The sequence below is a fragment of the Lactuca sativa genome, chromosome 4 (assembly GCF_002870075.4).
Source record: "Lactuca sativa cultivar Salinas chromosome 4, Lsat_Salinas_v11, whole genome shotgun sequence".
Lineage (NCBI taxonomy): Eukaryota > Viridiplantae > Streptophyta > Magnoliopsida > Asterales > Asteraceae > Lactuca > Lactuca sativa.
This window is the reverse complement of record NC_056626.2, coordinates 260,387,948-260,407,974: the sequence shown is the minus strand read 5'-3', so window position 1 is coordinate 260,407,974 and position 20,027 is coordinate 260,387,948. Positions and strand designations below refer to the sequence as shown.

The 20,027-nt window shown below is 35.7% G+C and overlaps 1 protein-coding gene across 1 annotated transcript; it reads left to right on the top strand.

Moving 5' to 3' along the window:
• Positions 1 to 810: 810 nt before the first annotated feature.
• Positions 811 to 3,859, top strand: LOC111890697 (LRR receptor-like serine/threonine-protein kinase EFR). Its single transcript, XM_042901719.2, has 4 exons — positions 811 to 2,054; positions 2,310 to 2,672; positions 3,162 to 3,380; positions 3,462 to 3,859. The coding sequence occupies exons 1-4, from the start codon at positions 827 to 829 to the stop codon at positions 3,857 to 3,859; spliced, it is 2,208 nt and encodes a 735-aa protein (XP_042757653.2). The 5' UTR covers positions 811 to 826.
• The last annotated feature ends 16,168 nt before the right edge of the window (positions 3,860 to 20,027 follow it).

Sequence of the window (20,027 nt, the reverse complement as noted above, 5' to 3'; positions counted from 1 at the left end):
CTACGGAAAATCCTTAGGTAATGTGAGCCGTAACAATTCCGTAGCTATATATTTCCGTAGCAATTCCGTAGCTATTTGGATCCGTAGCTATTTAGTTCAGTATGTATTCCGTAGCTATCAAATTCGGTAGCTATTATGTGGGAAATCTGTAGCTATTTATTTCTGTAGCTATTCCGTAGCTATGGTAGCTACGGAAAATTCCGTAGCTATTCCGTAGTTATAATTTAGCCACGGGCCATCATGTTACAGACATTTTTCCGTAGCAATTTACTTATTGCTACGGAATAACTACGAATTATGTTGTAGCTATTATAACAGTTTTCTAGTAGTGTTATAACATCTTAAAACTTTGTTTTGTAAAGGAAGACCAAAGAAAAAAAATTAAATGTTAAAATGAGAGATTTATTATCATAAAAGGAAAAATTAAAAATGGTGGTGTGAACAAAAAAGAAAACAAAAAAGATGGGGTATAAACTGTTAATATAATATTCTTGGTCGATCCAATTGATTTACGAAGAAGCAGTAGCCCAAAATAAATTAAAATCCATTATAATTTAGATATTTATATATACAAGGTTATTATTGTCATTATACCATTAATTTCAGTGGATTTATGGAATTCCGAATTCCTCGTGGAAGAATCAGCTACCCCATCTTCAAACTTCAAAGGGTACTTACTATACGGATGGTCTTAGACGTTAGATTCTTCTGACCAAGTCATGGAGTCACAGTTAGCCATGTTCATAAATACCGTTACTAACGTTTTTAAAATATCATGGGTTTTTTCACACACCTTTCCATCTTTTTTCTTTGCTGTTCTTGTTGCATGCTAAATCTGTACGCTGTTTCAGAGACTTTAAGTACTGAAACTGATAAACAAGCCTTAATCTCCATTAAATCTCAAACATTTACGCATCCACCAGAAGCTTTAGCTACATGGGATCCAGCAAGTTCATCCCCATGCAACTGGACCCGAGTATTGTGTGATGATCGTAATGGAAGAGTTGTAGGTCTTGACCTCTCCAGTCTTCAGATAACTGGTCCAGTTAGCCCATTTATCGGGAATCTATCGTTTCTCAGATCACTACATCTTCAAAATAACCAATTTTACGGTATTCTTCCTGAAACGATCACTAATCTTTTTAGCCTCCAAGTCCTCAACGTCAGCTTCAACCGCATCCAAGGCACCATCCCAGCAAACATAAGCCATTGCATCGATCTCAGGGTTGTTGACTTCATGCAAAACAAACTTTCTGGGTCGATTCCTGAAAGTCTCACTGTCCTCAAAAATCTTCGAACTCTAAACTTGGCAAGAAACAATATTTCAGGCTTCATTCCACCATCTATCGGCAACCTTACTTCATTGTCCACTTTAAGATTATGCACCAATAAACTTAGTGGCCGGATCCCTAGTGAATTGTCTGCACTTCGTAACCTAAAGATTCTTGATCTCAACATCAATAAGCTCACAGGGATACTTCCTCCATCCTTTTACAACATGTCTTCGCTTGAGGTTTTTGCTGTGGCTTCTAACGATTTATGGGGCAATATACCTTACAATGTTGGGGAGACACTCCCAAATCTTCTTGATTTCAACTTTTGCTTGAATAGGTTCACAGGAACTATTCCTGGTTCGCTGCATAACCTCACTAATATAAGATCCATTCGAATGCAACATAACCAATTGCATGGAACACTACCACGTGGACCATGGAACCTCCCTATGCTAACAAGGTATAATATTGGGCAAAATAATATTGTTAGCGCACAGGGTGAGGGTCTTGGTTTCTTAAATTCGTTGGTAAACAGCACAAAGCTTGGTTTCCTAGCTATTGATGGAAATAATTTTGATGGTTTTATTCCAGAGTCCATAGGCAATCTTTCGAAGATACTCAGAATCATGTTCATGGGTTCCAACAGGATATCTGGCATTATCCCCTCCTCAATTGGTCAACTGAAAGGACTAGCCTTACTAAATTTAGGGTACAACTCCATTTCTGGTCAAATCCCGCCAGAACTAGGCCAGTTGGAAGACTTACAAAAGCTAGTTCTAGGCAACAATAGGTTTACTTCATATATTCCGAATTCATTGGGTAATCTTCGAAAGTTAACGAAAATTGATTTGTCAAGCAATGAACTGGGAGGAAATATACCCATTAGTTTTACGAATTTCAAGAGGCTAACTTCAATGGATCTCTCCATGAATAAGTTCAATGGAAGTATACCTAGAGAAGTTCTAAATCTCCCAAGTTTAACCATCATCCTCAATCTTTCCAGCAACTTACTGACAGGCTCTTTGCCTCAAGAAGTCCACAGCCTGGAAAAAGTTGTGACAATTGATCTCTCCAACAATAATTTATCGGGTGACATTCCAAACTCGATCCATAATTGTAAGAGCTTGGAGCAGCTGATCATCTCTAAAAATTCACTCTCAGGAAATATTCCAAATAGTTTGGGGGAATTGAGAGGTTTGTTGGTGCTCGACCTTTCTTCGAATCAACTCTCTGGTTCAATCCCTCTTGAGCTTCAAAGTTTAAATGCCATCAAAATCTTGAATCTTTCTTTCAACAAATTGGAGGGGAATGTTCCAAGCAACGGGTTTTTCTCAAATCTCACCAGAGTTCATCTTGAAGGCAACCCAAAACTATGTTACGATTCCAAATGCACAAGAGGTGAAACCAACAAAGCAGTTGTGACCATGGTTTTGTTAATCTCTTCAGTACTAGCAACATTTATATCAATCGCATTGTTTTTCACCTTCCGGAAAACCAATGTTCTGATGATGGAGAGTCCTGGTTCCTTTAAAGGCCGACATCAAATGGTGACATATAATCAGCTACGTTGTGCAACGGGGAACTTTAATGAAGAGAACCTGATTGGATATGGGGGATTCGGGTCTGTCTACAAAGGGCATCTCAATCTCAAAGGTAGATCCCAAGAAATCGCTGTGAAGGTTCTTGACTTGGAAACCCCTGGCTCCTTGCCAAGCTTCATGGCTGAATGTGCTGCCTTCCGGCATCTCAGGCATAGGAATCTCGTCAAACTTATTACATCTTGCTCCTCTTTGGATCCCAAGAACAAGGAATTTCGAGCTCTGGTCTATGAATACATGAAGAACCGGAGTTTGGAAAGTTGGATCGGCAAAGAAATGGGGTTTCAAGAGAGATTAAGAGTGGCAATTGATGTAGCATGTGGGTTGACCTATCTGCATCATGAATGTGTTGTGGCTCCAGTCGTGCATTGTGATCTTAAGCCAAGTAACATTCTATTGGATGAAGATTTTACAGCAAAAATCGGGGATTTTGGGCTTGCCAGCATCTTGGTTGAAAAAGATCAATATGTCGATGTTCTTAAAGGTTCCATGGGTTACATACCTCCAGGTTGGTGCACTAATCTCATCTTTTCTGGTTATATTTATGAATGAATAATTGTACCTAACATTGATTTATAATCGAATTCAGAGTATGGTATGGGAGAAAACCCATCTACTAAAGGAGATGTATACAATTATGGCATTATGCTTATGGAGATTTTTACCGGGAAGAGACCAACAGACGATATTTTCGTGGGTGGTTTGAGCCTCAAGATATGGGTGCAGTCCGCTTTCCCATCTAACTTGGATCTAGTGTTGGATCCTTATTTGATTCAAGAACTAGAAGAGTTGTGGTCGGAAGAGTTGCGATTAGAAGAGTGGTACTCGGATGGTCACTCCATGAACCAAAAAATGCCACATGATTGCCTAACAATAATCATTGGAGTTGCACTTTCCTGTACTAACGATTCTCCTCATGGACGAATCGTCATATCAGAGGCTTTGGACAAACTCAAGATTGTTCAAGATATGCTTCGTAAGTCCTAGCAATCAGTGAGAGGAATGTACAAAGGAATCATGATGATTTGATCCAAGATTCTACGATGTATTTCTATATGTAGTTGTAATAGAAATTGTTATAGATGCTCCTAAATCATATTGTTGCATTAATTTAATTTTTTGAGCTAATGCAGTCTTTTCCAAACATGTTGCATTTGTATTGTGTTGTTTCATGCATAGACTCTCATTATACCACTGTTAGAAAATAACTCTTTAATGATACAAGAACTATGACATACACACCGCTCTTATGACATACATAACCTTATGTCATAAAATGGCATCCATTTACAAAATTGATGGAGTTGTGATATGCCTACATGTATGTCATCTTCTACAGTCATAAAATGAAATAAAAACATGGGAGACAACCTTAAGAAGGCAATATACTGTTCGGCTAGTGAAGCCATAAATGACAAAGTTCAAGGGCCAATATTGTAACTTTACAATTAATTAGTTCATGTGTGAAGACTTGGAGTACTTTCTAACGAAAAGCGCGCTATTGGTGAAATTGGAAATTAGTACGTAGATTCAAAGTCAAGAATATGCAATAGGCTTGTGATGCATTAAATGCATGAGACACACAATTGCAGCAACATATACGTATATGTGTGTGAATTGAAGAAGAAGGTTATGACTCAAAAGATGTCACACCCCAAAACTAAGAACGACAGAAACGTTCTGGGGTGGAGTACGTCATGTACAGTATCATAACAATGGATAATAGTAAAAACAAGCAACAACATCCATTTCATTAATGTAAAAATTGTAATACAAGCATGTTCTGTACAGTTTGTAAGACACCAAAAGTATAATCAAAATAAAAGATGAGTCTTGTATATGCTCCGTCTTCTCAAAAGCTTCATCTGTACCTGTCTACTGATGACCTGAGAATACAAGTTATTTTGAAAGAGTTTATCAGCATAAAGCTGGTGAGTTCATAAGTATTTAGTGTCATTAATTGCTTGTATAAAAATGTTTACAACAATGTGATATAATAACTGATTTCAATGTTTGAAAATAGTATACTCCCTAGAAAATCCTATATTTTCCAGTAAGAAGTAGTCTTCTACCAAGACCCGATTATTTGTATGTTTGATCCTTTGAAAATGTAAAAGTTTTCCTAGTGAAGCTATCAGTATGAAAATATAGTTTTAGACTTCGTTCATATAAAGTAATTGGGAAACTAGTGTCTTACCCCAACAGTGACACTGCCAGCTTAATGTAATAAAAATGCAGACTCCAGGTAGTATTAAATGCACAATACACCTCGGGGAATCTGTTTTTCCTTTAATTCTTAATGTGTTAATTAAAGATATGAATGTGAACTCATATGAAACCATACCGATTGACGATTGAATAAACTGATGACCCTCTAGGTCATACGTAGTATGGTGACATTTTGTCACCCCTGGGCCTAGTCGGCTCGGACTGTAGCTAGCAGTCGGGATGTGGGAGTGTCTGTCCCGTATAGATCTATACACATAATGCCCGCTCTCCCTCCAGGAGACTCTGGTTACACGGTGATAGCACAATGAAGTATCGTATCTAGAAGTAGTATGTCACATTCTATTTTATAGTATATTCTCTTGTATAGTGTATAATGTACTTTCTGGTATAATGTATAGAGTGTTCTCTAGTATAGTATATAGTATTCTCTTTGTATAGTACTTAGCATGTGTTGACTCATAACTGTAATGACTCTGGTATGTGTCATTGTAATCGTAGCAATGAGTAGAAATCCTTAACTATACCTATCATAGTTAAATAGTAATGTTGGTAGCATGCCTTTGTTACGCAAAGGTACTGAACTGAAGTGAATACTTTTATATCCAACACAAATATATATAATATATAACTAAGAATTTAACGACAGTCAGACAAATAACAAAATACCCTAAATCCACAACCAAACAAGGACAGGAAGTAAGGTGAGCTATCAGTCCTAAGTCCTTCAAGTCTTACTTATATAAATATATTGGTGTAGATATGGTTTTAGAAATAATGCTAGTTTAAAAGGGTTTGAAAACAGTTTTGGCATTAAAACAGTTTGATAAAAGGTTTGAAATACTTGAAAATCCAAAGTTTGATGGTAATTTGAAAGTAGTATCAATTCTTGTAGTCTGTTGTAGTTATTAATCACATGAGATTGATTCAATAACTATAACAGTTTTACTTGTATTCCTCCCCCCTATAAAAACATTTAAAATCATATAAAAGGTTGATTTAGGGGTATGAACTCACTTGAAATGAGTGGTGCGAATGTAAGATCGGAAAAAGGATGCTAAGTGTCAAGTGAAGTCTTGAGTACACGTACGGATCCTATTTAGCATATAATGACATGTATATGTATAACATTAGTGTATAATCAACTAATCAAGAATGATAACACCTTTGTAGTCTAGGAAACACTTATATGGAAGTGTTACAATCACAAGGATTGCATAAAAGGAGTGTATGGTCACCAAATGGAGCTTTCGGTCCAAGTGGTATGTTCCTAGGAGCTTTCGGTCTAAAAGGTATTTTCGGTCCAAAAAGATTCTTGGTCTGAAGAGGTTCTTTGTTTTTAGGGTTTTCGGTTGAGACCGAAAACTCAGGATCCTCGGTGCATGTGGTGTTTTTCAAGAGCTTTCAAACATGCAAAGGGTTTTAAGCTTTATCCGAAGTCTTAAGTGAGTTTTGAGGTCTTAAAGGGACCTTTCTTTGGGGGTTTTCAGTTTAAGGAGATGCAATTAACCGAAAACTCTTTTTGTTCTTGGAAAAGACGGTTTCAAGGCTTCTAAATCAAGTATCCTTACTAGATAACAGTGAAGGGAGTAGATACTTACAATGTGGAAGAAAAGAAAGGTGTTTTTGGCCAAACACACACTAGTGTGTGTTCTTGGTGTTCTTGAAGAACACTTGGAGATCTAGGTAAAAATCAAGAATCCATGGATGAAATGATGTATAAACACTAGATGAAGTGTTGTATGGACGAATTTAGGAAGAAAAGACTTACATTTTGGCGGATTTGAAGAAATGAACTTACGATACTTGAGAGAAAAGCTTGGTGTTCTTGAGGTGGGAAGTGTAAAATGAGGAAAAGGTGTGTAAACTCATGCTATATGCATGAGTTCTTGGAAAAATGGTGTTTACAGCCCAAACACCTCTTGTTTGGTTGTAAAAACCTTGCTAAGGTGTTGTATGTTTTGCTTGTTACACCTCACTAATAACGACACTTACTTTTATTTAAATCATTTGACGAAATTAAAATAAAACACCTAAACGGACTTAAAACCGGCCAAAAATGTACTGAAATGTTTTGACTAATATTTGAAGTGTTTGACTGTGGAAATTATACAATTGAAAATTTCAGGTTGGCACATCATCCCCCCGTTAGAGGGAATTTCGTCCACTACTAGAAAAACAGCCTTTTACGACGCGCAATTTATGATACGCATTGATTTACGATACGCAAAAGTGTGTGACCTAAAAATAGTGTCATCTCTCTATAAATTTTAAGGATCTAGGGCGCGCATTTTTGCGTGCCCTTAAACTCGTGTCTAAAAAGAAAACACGGAAGGCGCCTATAATAAAATGTGTGTCTTCTGAGGATGTCGCTTTATAAATTTTAATAGAAACGCGCGTTCCATCCTTTAATAGTTAGGGTAAAATGAAATCCTAAAAAATTAAAAACCCCACCTTCCTTTTTCTTCCTTTCCCTCTTGCCCTAATTATCAACACTCCTTCCTTCCCCCTCCCGACTGCCGCCTACTTCTTCCCTCACACTTCCTGGTCGTCGACATCGATCAAGGCAGCACGCCACCAGCCAACAACCTTCACTCTCTCCTTCTCCTTTTCTCTGTAAACCCTAATCCGCCTCCACCACTACCGAATCCCTTTTGTTTATCCTAAACGAATAACACAACCAAGCTCGTATCTCAGATCAAGTACTCCGGCATGGAGTTAAAATTGAGGGCCCGCTTCAGATTCACATCCTCGCTAACGTGCAAGTATCATTATCTAGGGCTTTTTCAAGGAGTACTCTACCTCAACTCACCTATGACCTCGGCTCATCTCTTTCCACCGGCGACCTCGGGCTCACTTCACCTCACCAGAGACTGCAACGATTGCTCAAGTTAACAAGCCCTAGATTAGATTAAGGTAAATCTTGGTTTACAAGCCCTACTCTTTCATGACCTCGACACTCCTCAACAACACCACTAATTGGATCTCCGGAAATGTATAGGGCCTTGGTAGGCCCGTCTGATTCTGTGTTGATAATAATGTTCACTATTAAAGACGCTTCTAAATGGTGGAGTATATTAAATGTCTCTCCTATTTGGCAAGATTGAATATTCTACCTTCTCGCTCTTCTCTCTACCTTCTCGCTCTTCTTTGTAGCCTCACTGCGATTGTCGCTATGGTGATTTCTCTTTTTGATTTTGTTACAGTTTCCATGATTTGTTGAGTTTCATGTTTTTGTTCCTAGGGTTCGTTTTAGAGCGTTACCTTTTTTCCTATCAGTAAATTGAGAAGTTAAGTCGCTAAATTCAATTGATTCATAACAGATTCTGATCTCTATATTTACTCTTGTAATAATTGATTAAAATGAGTAGTATGAAGAAGATTACTCATAAATTTCATGATTTTGTGACATCTACAGATGCAATTGATTCGAATTCAGCAAACAGTACAAGACCGTGATATCAACAATAGTATCATCTGCAACATGTATTTCTCGCTATTATTTTGTGTAAAATAGAATAATCGAATTCAGCAAACAGTACACTTTTTTTTTTATGTATTTACCCTTTTGCAGATTCCTGTGAACAAAGTCAAAACATATTCCTTTCAGCTTTTCATTGAGTAATCAAATTACATTGGTTAACCATAATCTTCACAACCAATGACATCTTTGTCAACCATATTCAGTTCATGAATACTTTTCCTCTATAAATAAAAGATCATCTTCCTCTTTTAGTAACTTTTTCTAGAGAAAATTGTGCTTTTAACTTTGTTTCATTTTTATATTTCATGTTCCAAAAATTTATCATTTTTTTAGTTCAACAGGTCAGGTTGTGATTGTAGGGTGGGACAAAAAGATAAAATGTTGGGATTCAAGGTCAACAAAGACTCTTACTGCTGTAAATATTGTTAATACAGGGGTCAAATCTATATCACTAAGTGGTCCCTTTTCTTTATCCTCTGAATTTAGGGATTTGATATCTTCATTTTGTAGTGCCAAATTCGTTAACTTTGTGATGATGTTTTTTTTATTGTGTAGGTTATTTGATTTCAAAGGTGATCAAGGTTCTTCCACAAGAGATTGAGACACTAAGAAAACCAAAATGGGATGCTGTGTTGGTGAGCCAATATCTTTCTGATCTAAAAGAAGTCAAAAAATAGGGGCGAAAAGAGAGAAGGAACAAGGAAGCTCAGGGTGTTCTTGCAGCTTCAACTGCTGTTGCTGCAGCTTCTTCCAGGATTTCATCTTTCAGGAAAGATACACTTGAAGAATCCGCTCACTATGAGGTAGTTGACTCTCATTCTGTTAAAAAAAATAGTAGAACTTGATGCAAGAAGTAGCAACATACTTTCATTGATCTGTTTTCATAATGAAATGAAGTTATATTGATTCTTATTTTGTGTTCACAACCATTTGTTTCTATGACCTCTTATGTTTAGAAAATAGAGAAAAGTGGAGCTGCTTGTTTGGATAAACTCGTTATGACAGTATGTCTGATTTCCTTCATCAAAGCTCAGTCAATTTTATTGCACCATAACTAACTGTTTCCATCTACCAAATTGTTATCATATCTTGAGAAATATACAATCATTTATGTAATAGGTAGAAAACTAGATCTCATGCTTATGCCTTTTTGTTGTAAATGGCATATTAATTACATGTCTTGTGGTTTATTGTAAGTTATATATAATGATTATGAGATTTTTTATTAATTAACTAGTTGATTGTTCCTGATGCAATTTGATTTTCACTGATTAGGTGCGAAACAAAAGCTGGCAGAATTTATCTCTGAATCGGGTAATATGTGTTGTGCAGATTGTGGAAGTCCATATCCAAAATGGGTGTAAGTCCTAATTTTCAGATGCATGCTTGTAGTTCGACATTAAAAATAAACCATCTCCTCTTTCTTCATAAACTCCATGTTTGGGTGTCCAGATCTGTAAGTTTTGGAGCATTTATATGCATCAAGTGTTCACGAGCACATAGAAGCCTTGGGGTTCATATATCAAAAGTAAGCCCTTGTTTCTTAATTTCTCAACTTTCTCAACTTACAACATCAATTATATACCAAATATTTACAATGAAGTTGACTCCACACTCCACACACAGGTGTTATCAGTGAATCTAGACGAGTTGACACATGAAGCACTCAAACAGTGTCCTTATGCCAAGTACCAGCCATGCATTTCGCAACAAATGGAAAAAGAAAGACAATGAACACAAACCACCTCCTAAGACTAGCAACTCAATGGTAATTACTAATTTGTTTGTGTTAATTGTTATAATATTATATATATATATATATATATATATATATATATATATATATATATATATATATATATATATGTCTGATAATTTGTGTATAGGCAGGTATGATTCCTTCTAGACCTTTAAGACTTCTCAACACTTCTAAGTTTCTCTTCTAAAATTCCCATTGCATCAACAGAAAGCCTACACCCAACAATCCCATCAGAAACCATAACAGGAAGCTCCCACACAGGCAAAAGTAGCCTTGAATCACACAAACAAACCCCTTCACGAGCCCCTGAAAACACCGGTTCAGCTTCTTGTACAACTAAACCCACCAAGGGCATCTTCACCAGATCCTCAAAAGCCTCAGTAGCTTCATTAACACATAGCAGCAACTTCACCGGATCCAAATCGGTTAAAAAAGTCTTCCAATATTGCCCTTGGTGTGTTGGACTCCAACAATTTAATACAAATCTACTCAGGCCAACTGTTTTGAATAACCCGCACTTAAAGGATTGTGATTGCCACAATGTGTATACATGGGCTTCAATAATAACGCGGGCCAACTGTTTTGAAGATATGGGACTTTAAAATTCAAACTACTCCCACCTTTGTATAAGCATAAATAGTCATTAAACTAGTCTTAATACTTTGATTATTTAAACTATCTTTTGAAATGAACATAAACATTAATCAATGGGCCATGGATTTTGATTCAATGAAAAAAGATCCCATACATTCCATGGGTCCATGGGCCCATTAATTATCCTAAACAGGGCCTATAAAAATAAAGAAAAAGTTCATTCAATTATTTGTAAAAGTACTAAATAGAAGCATTATGTTGTGTGCAGAGAAATAATGCAAGCTGTAAGATTCTCACCTGCATTTCAGTGAGGTCATTTCCTTTTTCTTTTTGTCTGATTGTGTTTTTTTTATTTTAGTTTTAGTACTTAACTAATCATTTTCTTTTTATTATGTTTCACTTTCTTCATTTTTTTTTATAAGTTTTGGGTTCTGTTTGATATGATGGAATGGAATGAGCATAGTAATGGAATGGATTGTTACATTCCATTATCATGTTTGGCTTGATTGATAAAATGGAATGAGACATTCAAACATGTTTTTTGTTATGTACAGTTAGATAAGTAAATGGATATAAATTGGCAGATAAAGAAAAAAAAATTATTATTTTATAAAATTGAACTTTATTCAGTTAAGGACTTATTGTTTTGTTGTGTTTTGCAGATAATTCATGATTTAGATCATCTAGTCACAGAGGTTTGAGGGAACTACATCGAACACATGTTAAAGATTCTAAATTCATGCTCTACCCAAGTTGTTGACACTGTTAAAAACAACATCTTACAAGGGGGGCAATCTCGTAAAGATCTTGTCCCTTCTGTCATTGATTCAATCATTGAAACATTAGTTGAAAAGTCAAACGAGGTACATTTTTTTAAAAAGCTTTTTTTTTGCAACATCATCCATCGCTAATAAAAAAAACATTCTTTGAAAAGTCAGGTGCTTCAATTGGTGTTTCTGTTATTGAAGGTTGCAGTCAGGTGCTTCAACCGATGGTTTGTCATTTTCTCAACTATTGTATCTTGGACAGAGACATCGTTCTAAAAAACGTGAGAAACGCACGCCTTAAGGCACACCTTGAGGCGAAGCGACTGCTGATCGAACTAGAGGCGCCGCCTCTGTGGTAGGATTTGATATGTACGCCTCGTAATAGTGAAGCGTATAGGAATCGGTTGAGGCGGAACGATTTTCAGAAGCGCACGCCTTCAAAATTTTAGTCTAATTTTTACTTATTTTGACTTAGTCTAATTTTGACGATCCCATCCCATGGCCAAATTCATTACTGGAACGTGTTTTTACCAAACGGAATTGCTTCAATTTGCAATTGGGATCGTCAATTTGGCTTTTGGAATGTTGAATTGGAGATTGACGGGAAATTGATTGTCGACTGAAATTCCAGTCTTATGCTTTGATACTTAGTCTTATGCTTTGATGCTTCGCCTAGTACTTTAATGGATTCAAGTGACATTCCAACTGAAATTCCTCTCTCTCTCTCTCTAGCTTTTTCAAAATCAAATTACCTTTTAGCATATTCATCCTTATATAGTTTCTATTTTTTGTAATTACAGACTGATCTGGTTGATGTTCGGATAACAATCCATCAGGGGAGGAATCCATTGCAGTTTTGTATAAGTAACTAGTTTATTCATATCTTGTTTCTCTCTCTCTCTCCCCCTCTCTCTCTCTTATGTCCAAATCACATTTCCTTTCTATAGTATCTCAAGTAGCAGCATAGTTTTAAGGAAAAAGCACAGTTGATGTGCTGTAGAAGAGATTCACAAACTTATATAATCTTTGGCTAAGCTCTCGTAATCTTTGGCTAAGTTCTCAAATTGTTAACTTGGAGTGGCTTCTTGTAATCTTTGGCTAAGTTGTCAAATTGTTAACAGGAGTTCCCAAATTTCTAATCTTGTTTTTCTATTCTCATCCAGATAATACTTGTCCACGAGAAGTCCTTTGAAGCTGATAAATATTCCTCGATGAAATCTATATTCTTTTCAGCTCAGGTAAGTTTTCTTATGGTAAAAAAATATGTTGCCTGGAAAAAAAAATTGAAATCCATAAATACTGCAAAAACTTTTCTACCTTAGTAAATTACATAAATGGACCTTGTAGTTTGGTGGAATCCAATTTTGATTTTTGTTGCATGGCTCGTCCTTGTGGTTTCATTTTATGTGAAGCGTTGGTCCTTGAGTCATTGAATCGTTAAATCTAACTACTCAGCTGTTAATTTTATTAAATATTGCCATTTTGCCCTTGGGGCAAACTAATAAAAAACACACCATACAGTCCAAATTTGTAATTTACTATATGTATATGCATATGCATATCTATATATTTAATTATATTTACAAATAAAAAACACACCATTTTGGACCCTATGGTGCTTTGTTATTTGTTTGGTCCAAGGGCAAAATGGTTATGTTTAAAAAACTAACAACTGAATAGTTAGATTTAATGATTTAATGACTCAGGGACCAAGGCTGCACATAAAATGAAACCACTAGGACGAGTTGTAATACCTTTTCTTAACGCACCTATGATAATATGTATTGGTTGTAGCTAAATGAGTTGTATTTGTTTGGATATAGGACATATGGTGGTCAAATGAAGTTGTGTACAAAATGTTATATGAAATGGATGTGGGAGTATTATGTGGATGCTACAACAGGTAGGTAAGCTTCAATTTCTACCTTTTAATTTCTCTCATAAGTTTAAAATTTGATTTCTAGTTTCCATGGATCCAACCTTAATGTTTTTCATCCTCAAAGGTAATACATGTTTGCTGAAGTACCAGACGACTACGAATAGATATAGACTCTACAAATGTTCAGGTGGGTATTTTTTTTTCTGAAATTCACATAACTATATCTTTGATAGTCATGTTTGTTTGTTCGGTTGTGCAAGGACAATTAGATGGAGTTTGACAGCACATGCAGCTAGGGAAGTGGATTGGAGTGGGATAGAAAATAGAACAAATGTAGCTAGGGTAATTGTTTTCTGAATTTGGTGTAACTATATCTTTGATTTTGTTTTTCATCTTACCTTTTATGATTTGAGTATGAAATTTTATTTTATATTATGCAATGGATTGTATTTTTTGTATATGCTATTTTATTTCTATTATGAGAAATTAAATGCAAATTTAATTTGAAAATTAATAAATATATAAATTTATTTTTTTTAAACATTTAAATTTACGATACGCAAAAATGTGTGTCATCTTCATTTATGACATGGCCTTTCTTGACAGGGGCTTTCTTGATACGCATTGCGTGTCATTAACACGCGCGTCGTAAGGTTACGACACGCGAATGCGTGTCATCTTCCTTTATGACAGGGCCTTCCTTGATACGCATTGCGTGTCGTAAACGCGCGTCGTAATTGCGCGTCGTAAATGAGCGTCGTAAATGCGCGTCGTCTATAGACGACGCGCAAAAGCGCGTCGTCTCTCTTTATGACAGGGCCTTCCTTGACACGCATTTGCGCGTCGTCTGAGCCTTTTACGACGCGCAATGAGCGTCGTAAAAGGCTGTTTTTCTAGTAGTGGTCCCGAAATTAGAGTTCAAGAAAGTAAGTTATTACAAAATAACTAAGTAAAAAGATGAGGATATTTAAGCTTCAATTGATCCTCACACTCCCATGTGAATTCAGTTCCTCGCTTGGCGTTCCAGCTGATGAGTTATAAGAACTCTTTGATCGATTAGATCTTTGTAACAGGTAAATAAAGAACGTAAAAACAGTGAGATAAAACACAAGTATGGATCTGAATGAGTCGAATGATTAGATTAACTCCATCCTCAGCAGAGCTCGATTAAGAACTTCCACTGTAGAGGATTCTAGGGTTACAACACTACTAGAAAAACAACCTTTTACGACGCGTAATGCGTGTCGTAAAACGTTCAGACGACGCGCAAATGCGCGTCAAGAAAGGCCATGTCATAACGAGAGACGACACGCTTTTGCACGTTGTCTGTTTACGACGCGCATTTACGACGCGCATTTATGACACGCATTTACGACGCGTAGTTATGACACGTAATGCGTATCAAGGAAGGCCCTGTCATAAAGGAAGAGGACACGCATTTGCGTGTCGTAACCTTACAACGCGCGTGTTTATGACACGCAATGCGTATCAAGGAAGCCCTTGTCATAAAGGAAGACGACACGCATTTTGCGTGTCATAATTTTAAATATTTTTAAAATTATATATTTTTTGATAGATTTACTAATTTTCAAATTAAATAACACATTAAAAGTCTAATAATACAAAATAAAATACCATAAACACTAAGAATAATTCATTGCACTAATATGTCAAATACAAATAATCATTCCAATATTACGTAAACGTAACACATTGCTAATATTTCATAATATTTATTATACAAGAAATATGAAACAATTGAAATCCCTGAGATTAAAAGTACTAATAGAAGCTTCACGTGAGATACATATAGTTGGACCAGTAAGCAAGGATGTTCCCGAATCCATAATAACAACACAAGAACACGTACGCGATATCTTCTGCTAGAAGTTGTCAATCCAAAACTATTGTTGAAGGTTGGCATGATAGCTATTAAGATTTGAGCATAACAAGAAACCAATCAATGTTAGGAACTCAAAATTTACTGCCACCATTATCATGTATACTCTGGACAAAAAAATAAATATAAAATGGAAATAAGTCAAAAGTTTAACTGTTTGGGCTATTTTTGTGTTTTTTTTTACAATTTAATTTCACCTTGATAGCATTCTTAATTTCTGCAAGAACTAATGGTATTCTTTTTACAACTTGGGCATATGAATACTTATTGGCAAACGCATCAACAATGTCATTTTGGCCAATGTCAATCTTATAAAGTGCTCGTTGAAACCCATCATCATTTATCATCTTTTGTAAACTTGAATATATCACCTCAAAAAACTAAATTTACAAATCCCAAAATTGAAATTTTTAGGTAAGATAAATTGCATGATATAAAAATCAATTGATAAATGGCTTTTTATGGTAGGAAGGGAATAACCGTCATTCGGACATTCCTATGATAAACCTATAAAGTTCACATGAAAGCTCTCTCAAGGCTGTGGGCAAGTTTAGTTCAGGCTCAGAAGTAGGAATATCCAAATTTGGAATATCCCACTGTCAGATCCAAGAAAAAAGAAAATCAATTATTGAAAATTTTAAAATCATATTTCACAAGGAGTGTTAATACTTAAAGAACACAAAAGGGTACCTTGGGTGCAAAATCTTTGGAAACTAATCTTGCATACCTCTATCAAAAGGTAAAAGCTTTCAAGTGTATGTGTCACACATGAAACAAAACAGATAAAGGAATGTGTATATATAACATGGCTTTCAAAATTCACTTGATATTTACTCACTTGAAGATTTGCAAACACTTCAAATGGAATGTTGGATCATTTTCCCTGTTACATAAATTATGCTTTGTAGAATTACTTGTACACATGACAAGTTAGCACATGAAATTTGTGAATTTTCGGGCTAGTTTGCACTCTTGTACTAAGCTGAACTTTTGTGCTTGGAATTAAGTTAAGCCCTTGGTAAGGATGAAAATAGACTTCCATACCTGATTATAGGCTTTTACCTCATGGAATTTGGAGCCTTTATGAATTTATTATGAATTTTCGAAGTTGATTGATGCAAACAGTGGGCTGCATGGACCAGTTTGCAAAGATTGGTACTTATACCCTTAAAGGAATTGGAATTAGGAAAAGTGGTCCAAAGTTCAGTGAAACTAGATACACTAACCTTTCCAGAAAACTATACTTCATGATTTTTGGACAATCTGATGGCCTCGTATGATTTTTATAAGATAAGGACAGATTCCAGCAACGTGCTGAAACATTTCATGACAACATCAAACAAAATGGGATAAACAACTCACATAAACTCAGAATCAGGATAGGAAAACAAAGAAAAAATGTAGTAGACATACATACCTTTCCACAATGAAAACCCCATTAAAATTCTCAACCTAACACCATTTCCCTTTCTATGGCATGAATTACCATTCTGCCCTTCTCTTCTTCCTCATTTTCTGCTGCATTTTCAGAAAGAAAAAAAATGTGTGGTAAAGATGGTGAAAATCATGGTACTTAAGTGCTTCAGAAAATGATGCAAGAAAAATCACTCTAACAGAATACCAATTGAGAGTCATTCCATTCCATCAAAATCCTTTAAAAATAATGTTTGTTGGGATTTCTGCAATATTTCTGTAACTGCTTCATTCAAATATTCCCTAAAAATCATGTAGCTTTAATATAATCCACCTTCTATTGCTACAACTGTTCTTCTCATTTTCCCATTTTTTCCACTTTTAACCCTTCTACTTGTAATCACTGCAGTCCCATCCCTACCAATCTTTTTGAAAATTCCCCCAATGCCCGCTACTGCTAACCTTGCAGCTATTCTTGCCACCACATCACATATTTTCACCACCAGTTTTCTCACTTTCAGTGGAACATCGTTTATCTGATAATGAATTAATTTTGTCAAAAAAGAAAATAAACCCAGATTCAAAAAAGTATTTTTTTTATATAGAAACTAGGAAAATCTTACATTTAGGGTTTCTTCAAGAATCTTGGCAACTTCACTCGGGTTTGGGGTGTCATCTTCATGCATAGCAGCCATTAATGGTGTGCTGAGTATTTTTAAGAAACAAGATATGAATTTATCTTTTTTGTAATCCCATTTGCTGAGAACTTTTTATCAATCTAAACAATGCACTTTACATTTCTACCCCTACATTGGTAAAAAGAGTAAAGAATTTCGTTTTATGACATACCTTAACATGAATCTTGCTGAAAGCTTAGAGGAAACTCGTCCAAAAATATCTGATTCTAATGACACTTTGTGAATTACTCTTCTAACAATGTCACCTAAATACATTCCCGATATCATTTTCTCAAAACCCTGTATTATTAATCACAAAAATCATATCAAGTAAAAAAAATATGGAAATTACAGAGTGAAAATTATCTTGGATAAAAATAATTAAATTAACCTGATCATTTGGGTTCTGACTTTCTGCATCAAGATCAATATCATAATCAGTTCACTACTAGAAAAACAACCTTTTACGAACAAAACAAAATATACTGTAATAACAACTTACTGGCAGCTGGTATTCTGTTTTGGAATCTCTACGCCCTCCTCTTATGGCAAAATGAGCACAACCAGGATACTTCCCATGACTACAATTCCTCCCTCATCAACAGTTTCATTTGCAATTATTTCATATAATTCAGAAATCAGTTGTTGCACCTACAAGTCATCAACAATGATTATTAGTATGAGAATGCCTGACAAGGGTATTCTCGTCTTTTGCACTTTTTTACCTCAGGGAATCAATAAGTCCTTCAGGTATGAGAATAACACCATAGTTATAACCAAGATCTACACGTTTACAGATTACATCTGCTATGTAATTTGTAACCTTTTTTAGTGTCAATTTCTTTGATGCACCCTGTAAGAAATATGACAAAAAAAATAATTAGTGAGTCTCTAAAAAAATAAAAAATAAATTGAATTGTGTACCTCTTCTCCAATAAGAGTGATGTTTGGATGAGTTTGTAAAGCACATTCTAATGTAATGTGGGAAGCAGCACGTCACATAAGCCTTACAACTGCATACATACAATACAACCTTATAATTAGCAACCATGTGAATATTCCTATTTCCTTGGTCAAATGTTGACCAAATTTATTTTTTTATTTTTACAAATTATATGAAAATATAATATTCCAGATAATAAACTTACAATGATAATATTTCCCTGTGGAACGTGCATCTATCATAATATTTCCCGAAATCCCCCTGAAATACATTTAATAACAAAGCAAACAACAGTTAATAACATTTTTGGTATTAAGTCTCTATTGTAAAGTGACAAAACTAATTAAATAATAACATCGCTAAAATGGCGTTTTCAATTCAGAAGTTGTTGAAATGAAAAGGCGATTTTCAAGGAAACATGAGTTTTGCAAGTGAAGCAACCTTATATACTCTTTTTTTTCCTTTTCAGTTTTGGTCAATAATTATCAAAATAAAAAATGAAAAATGATTTCTGACGAGTTAAATCACCTAGGTTTTCTCCGGGACTTGAACGGAATATTTGTAGGCGGTGATGGAGAAAACTCGAACGGCAAATGAGGCGGCTCAGCCTCGCCTGACAACATTCCAACGATCTCTCCCATCGTCGGACGTTTTACCGGCGAACGCTGAGACATAGTAAGGCGGTTGTGATACAGAGGAGTGCCTGTTCTTGATCTAGTGAATGAATATTAGGACCGAAAAGATCTAGCAGCTTCCCATTGCGTGCAAGTTGTCTCGTCCATGAAATTAAATTAACTCTATCGAATTCAGACATGAGGGACGTGTGCAAACTCGACTGATTTCCGTTTCTTGCAGACAACATTTGATTGTACCGATAACGACCCCGCTCTAGGGATCCCATATCTTCCCTCCCTTTACATACATTAAAATAAATAAATCATAATTTGAAACAAAAAACAAGTCATTGAAATAAAGTTATTTACAGAATTACCTGACAGTGGATTAAGAGGGGAAGAAGCAGAGGGAAGATTAGTTCCATGAACGGAATTGGAAGAACCAAGAGCTGAAGGAGCGGGACCGGGACCAGATCCAGGAAGCATAGGTGGTCTAGTAGTGATTCAGAACTGGTAATCCACTCGGACCTTGAAAACAAACCAGAACAACATCTTGGTTCGATGAGATTGGTTTGGATCGTTCTAGAGGCCTATTTCTTTGCCGAACATGAAGCCATACCTAAGAAGGGGATGATTATGAAGAAAAACATCGGGAAAGTCGGTGCGGGTTGGAGGTAGTTGAGGTGGGTATCAAGCGGTGTTTTAGGGTTTGTTTTGATCGATGAAGATTTTAGGAACTTCAAGTAAGAAATTATGGATGTTTTACACACAATGATTCTAGGGTTTCTTTTGATTGAAGAGGATTTTACATACAAAGAAGAACAAGAAGGACGAGAGTATCAAGGCGGGGTTTTTTATTTTTTGGATTTCATTCCCGCTTGCAATTAAAAAATTGGAGA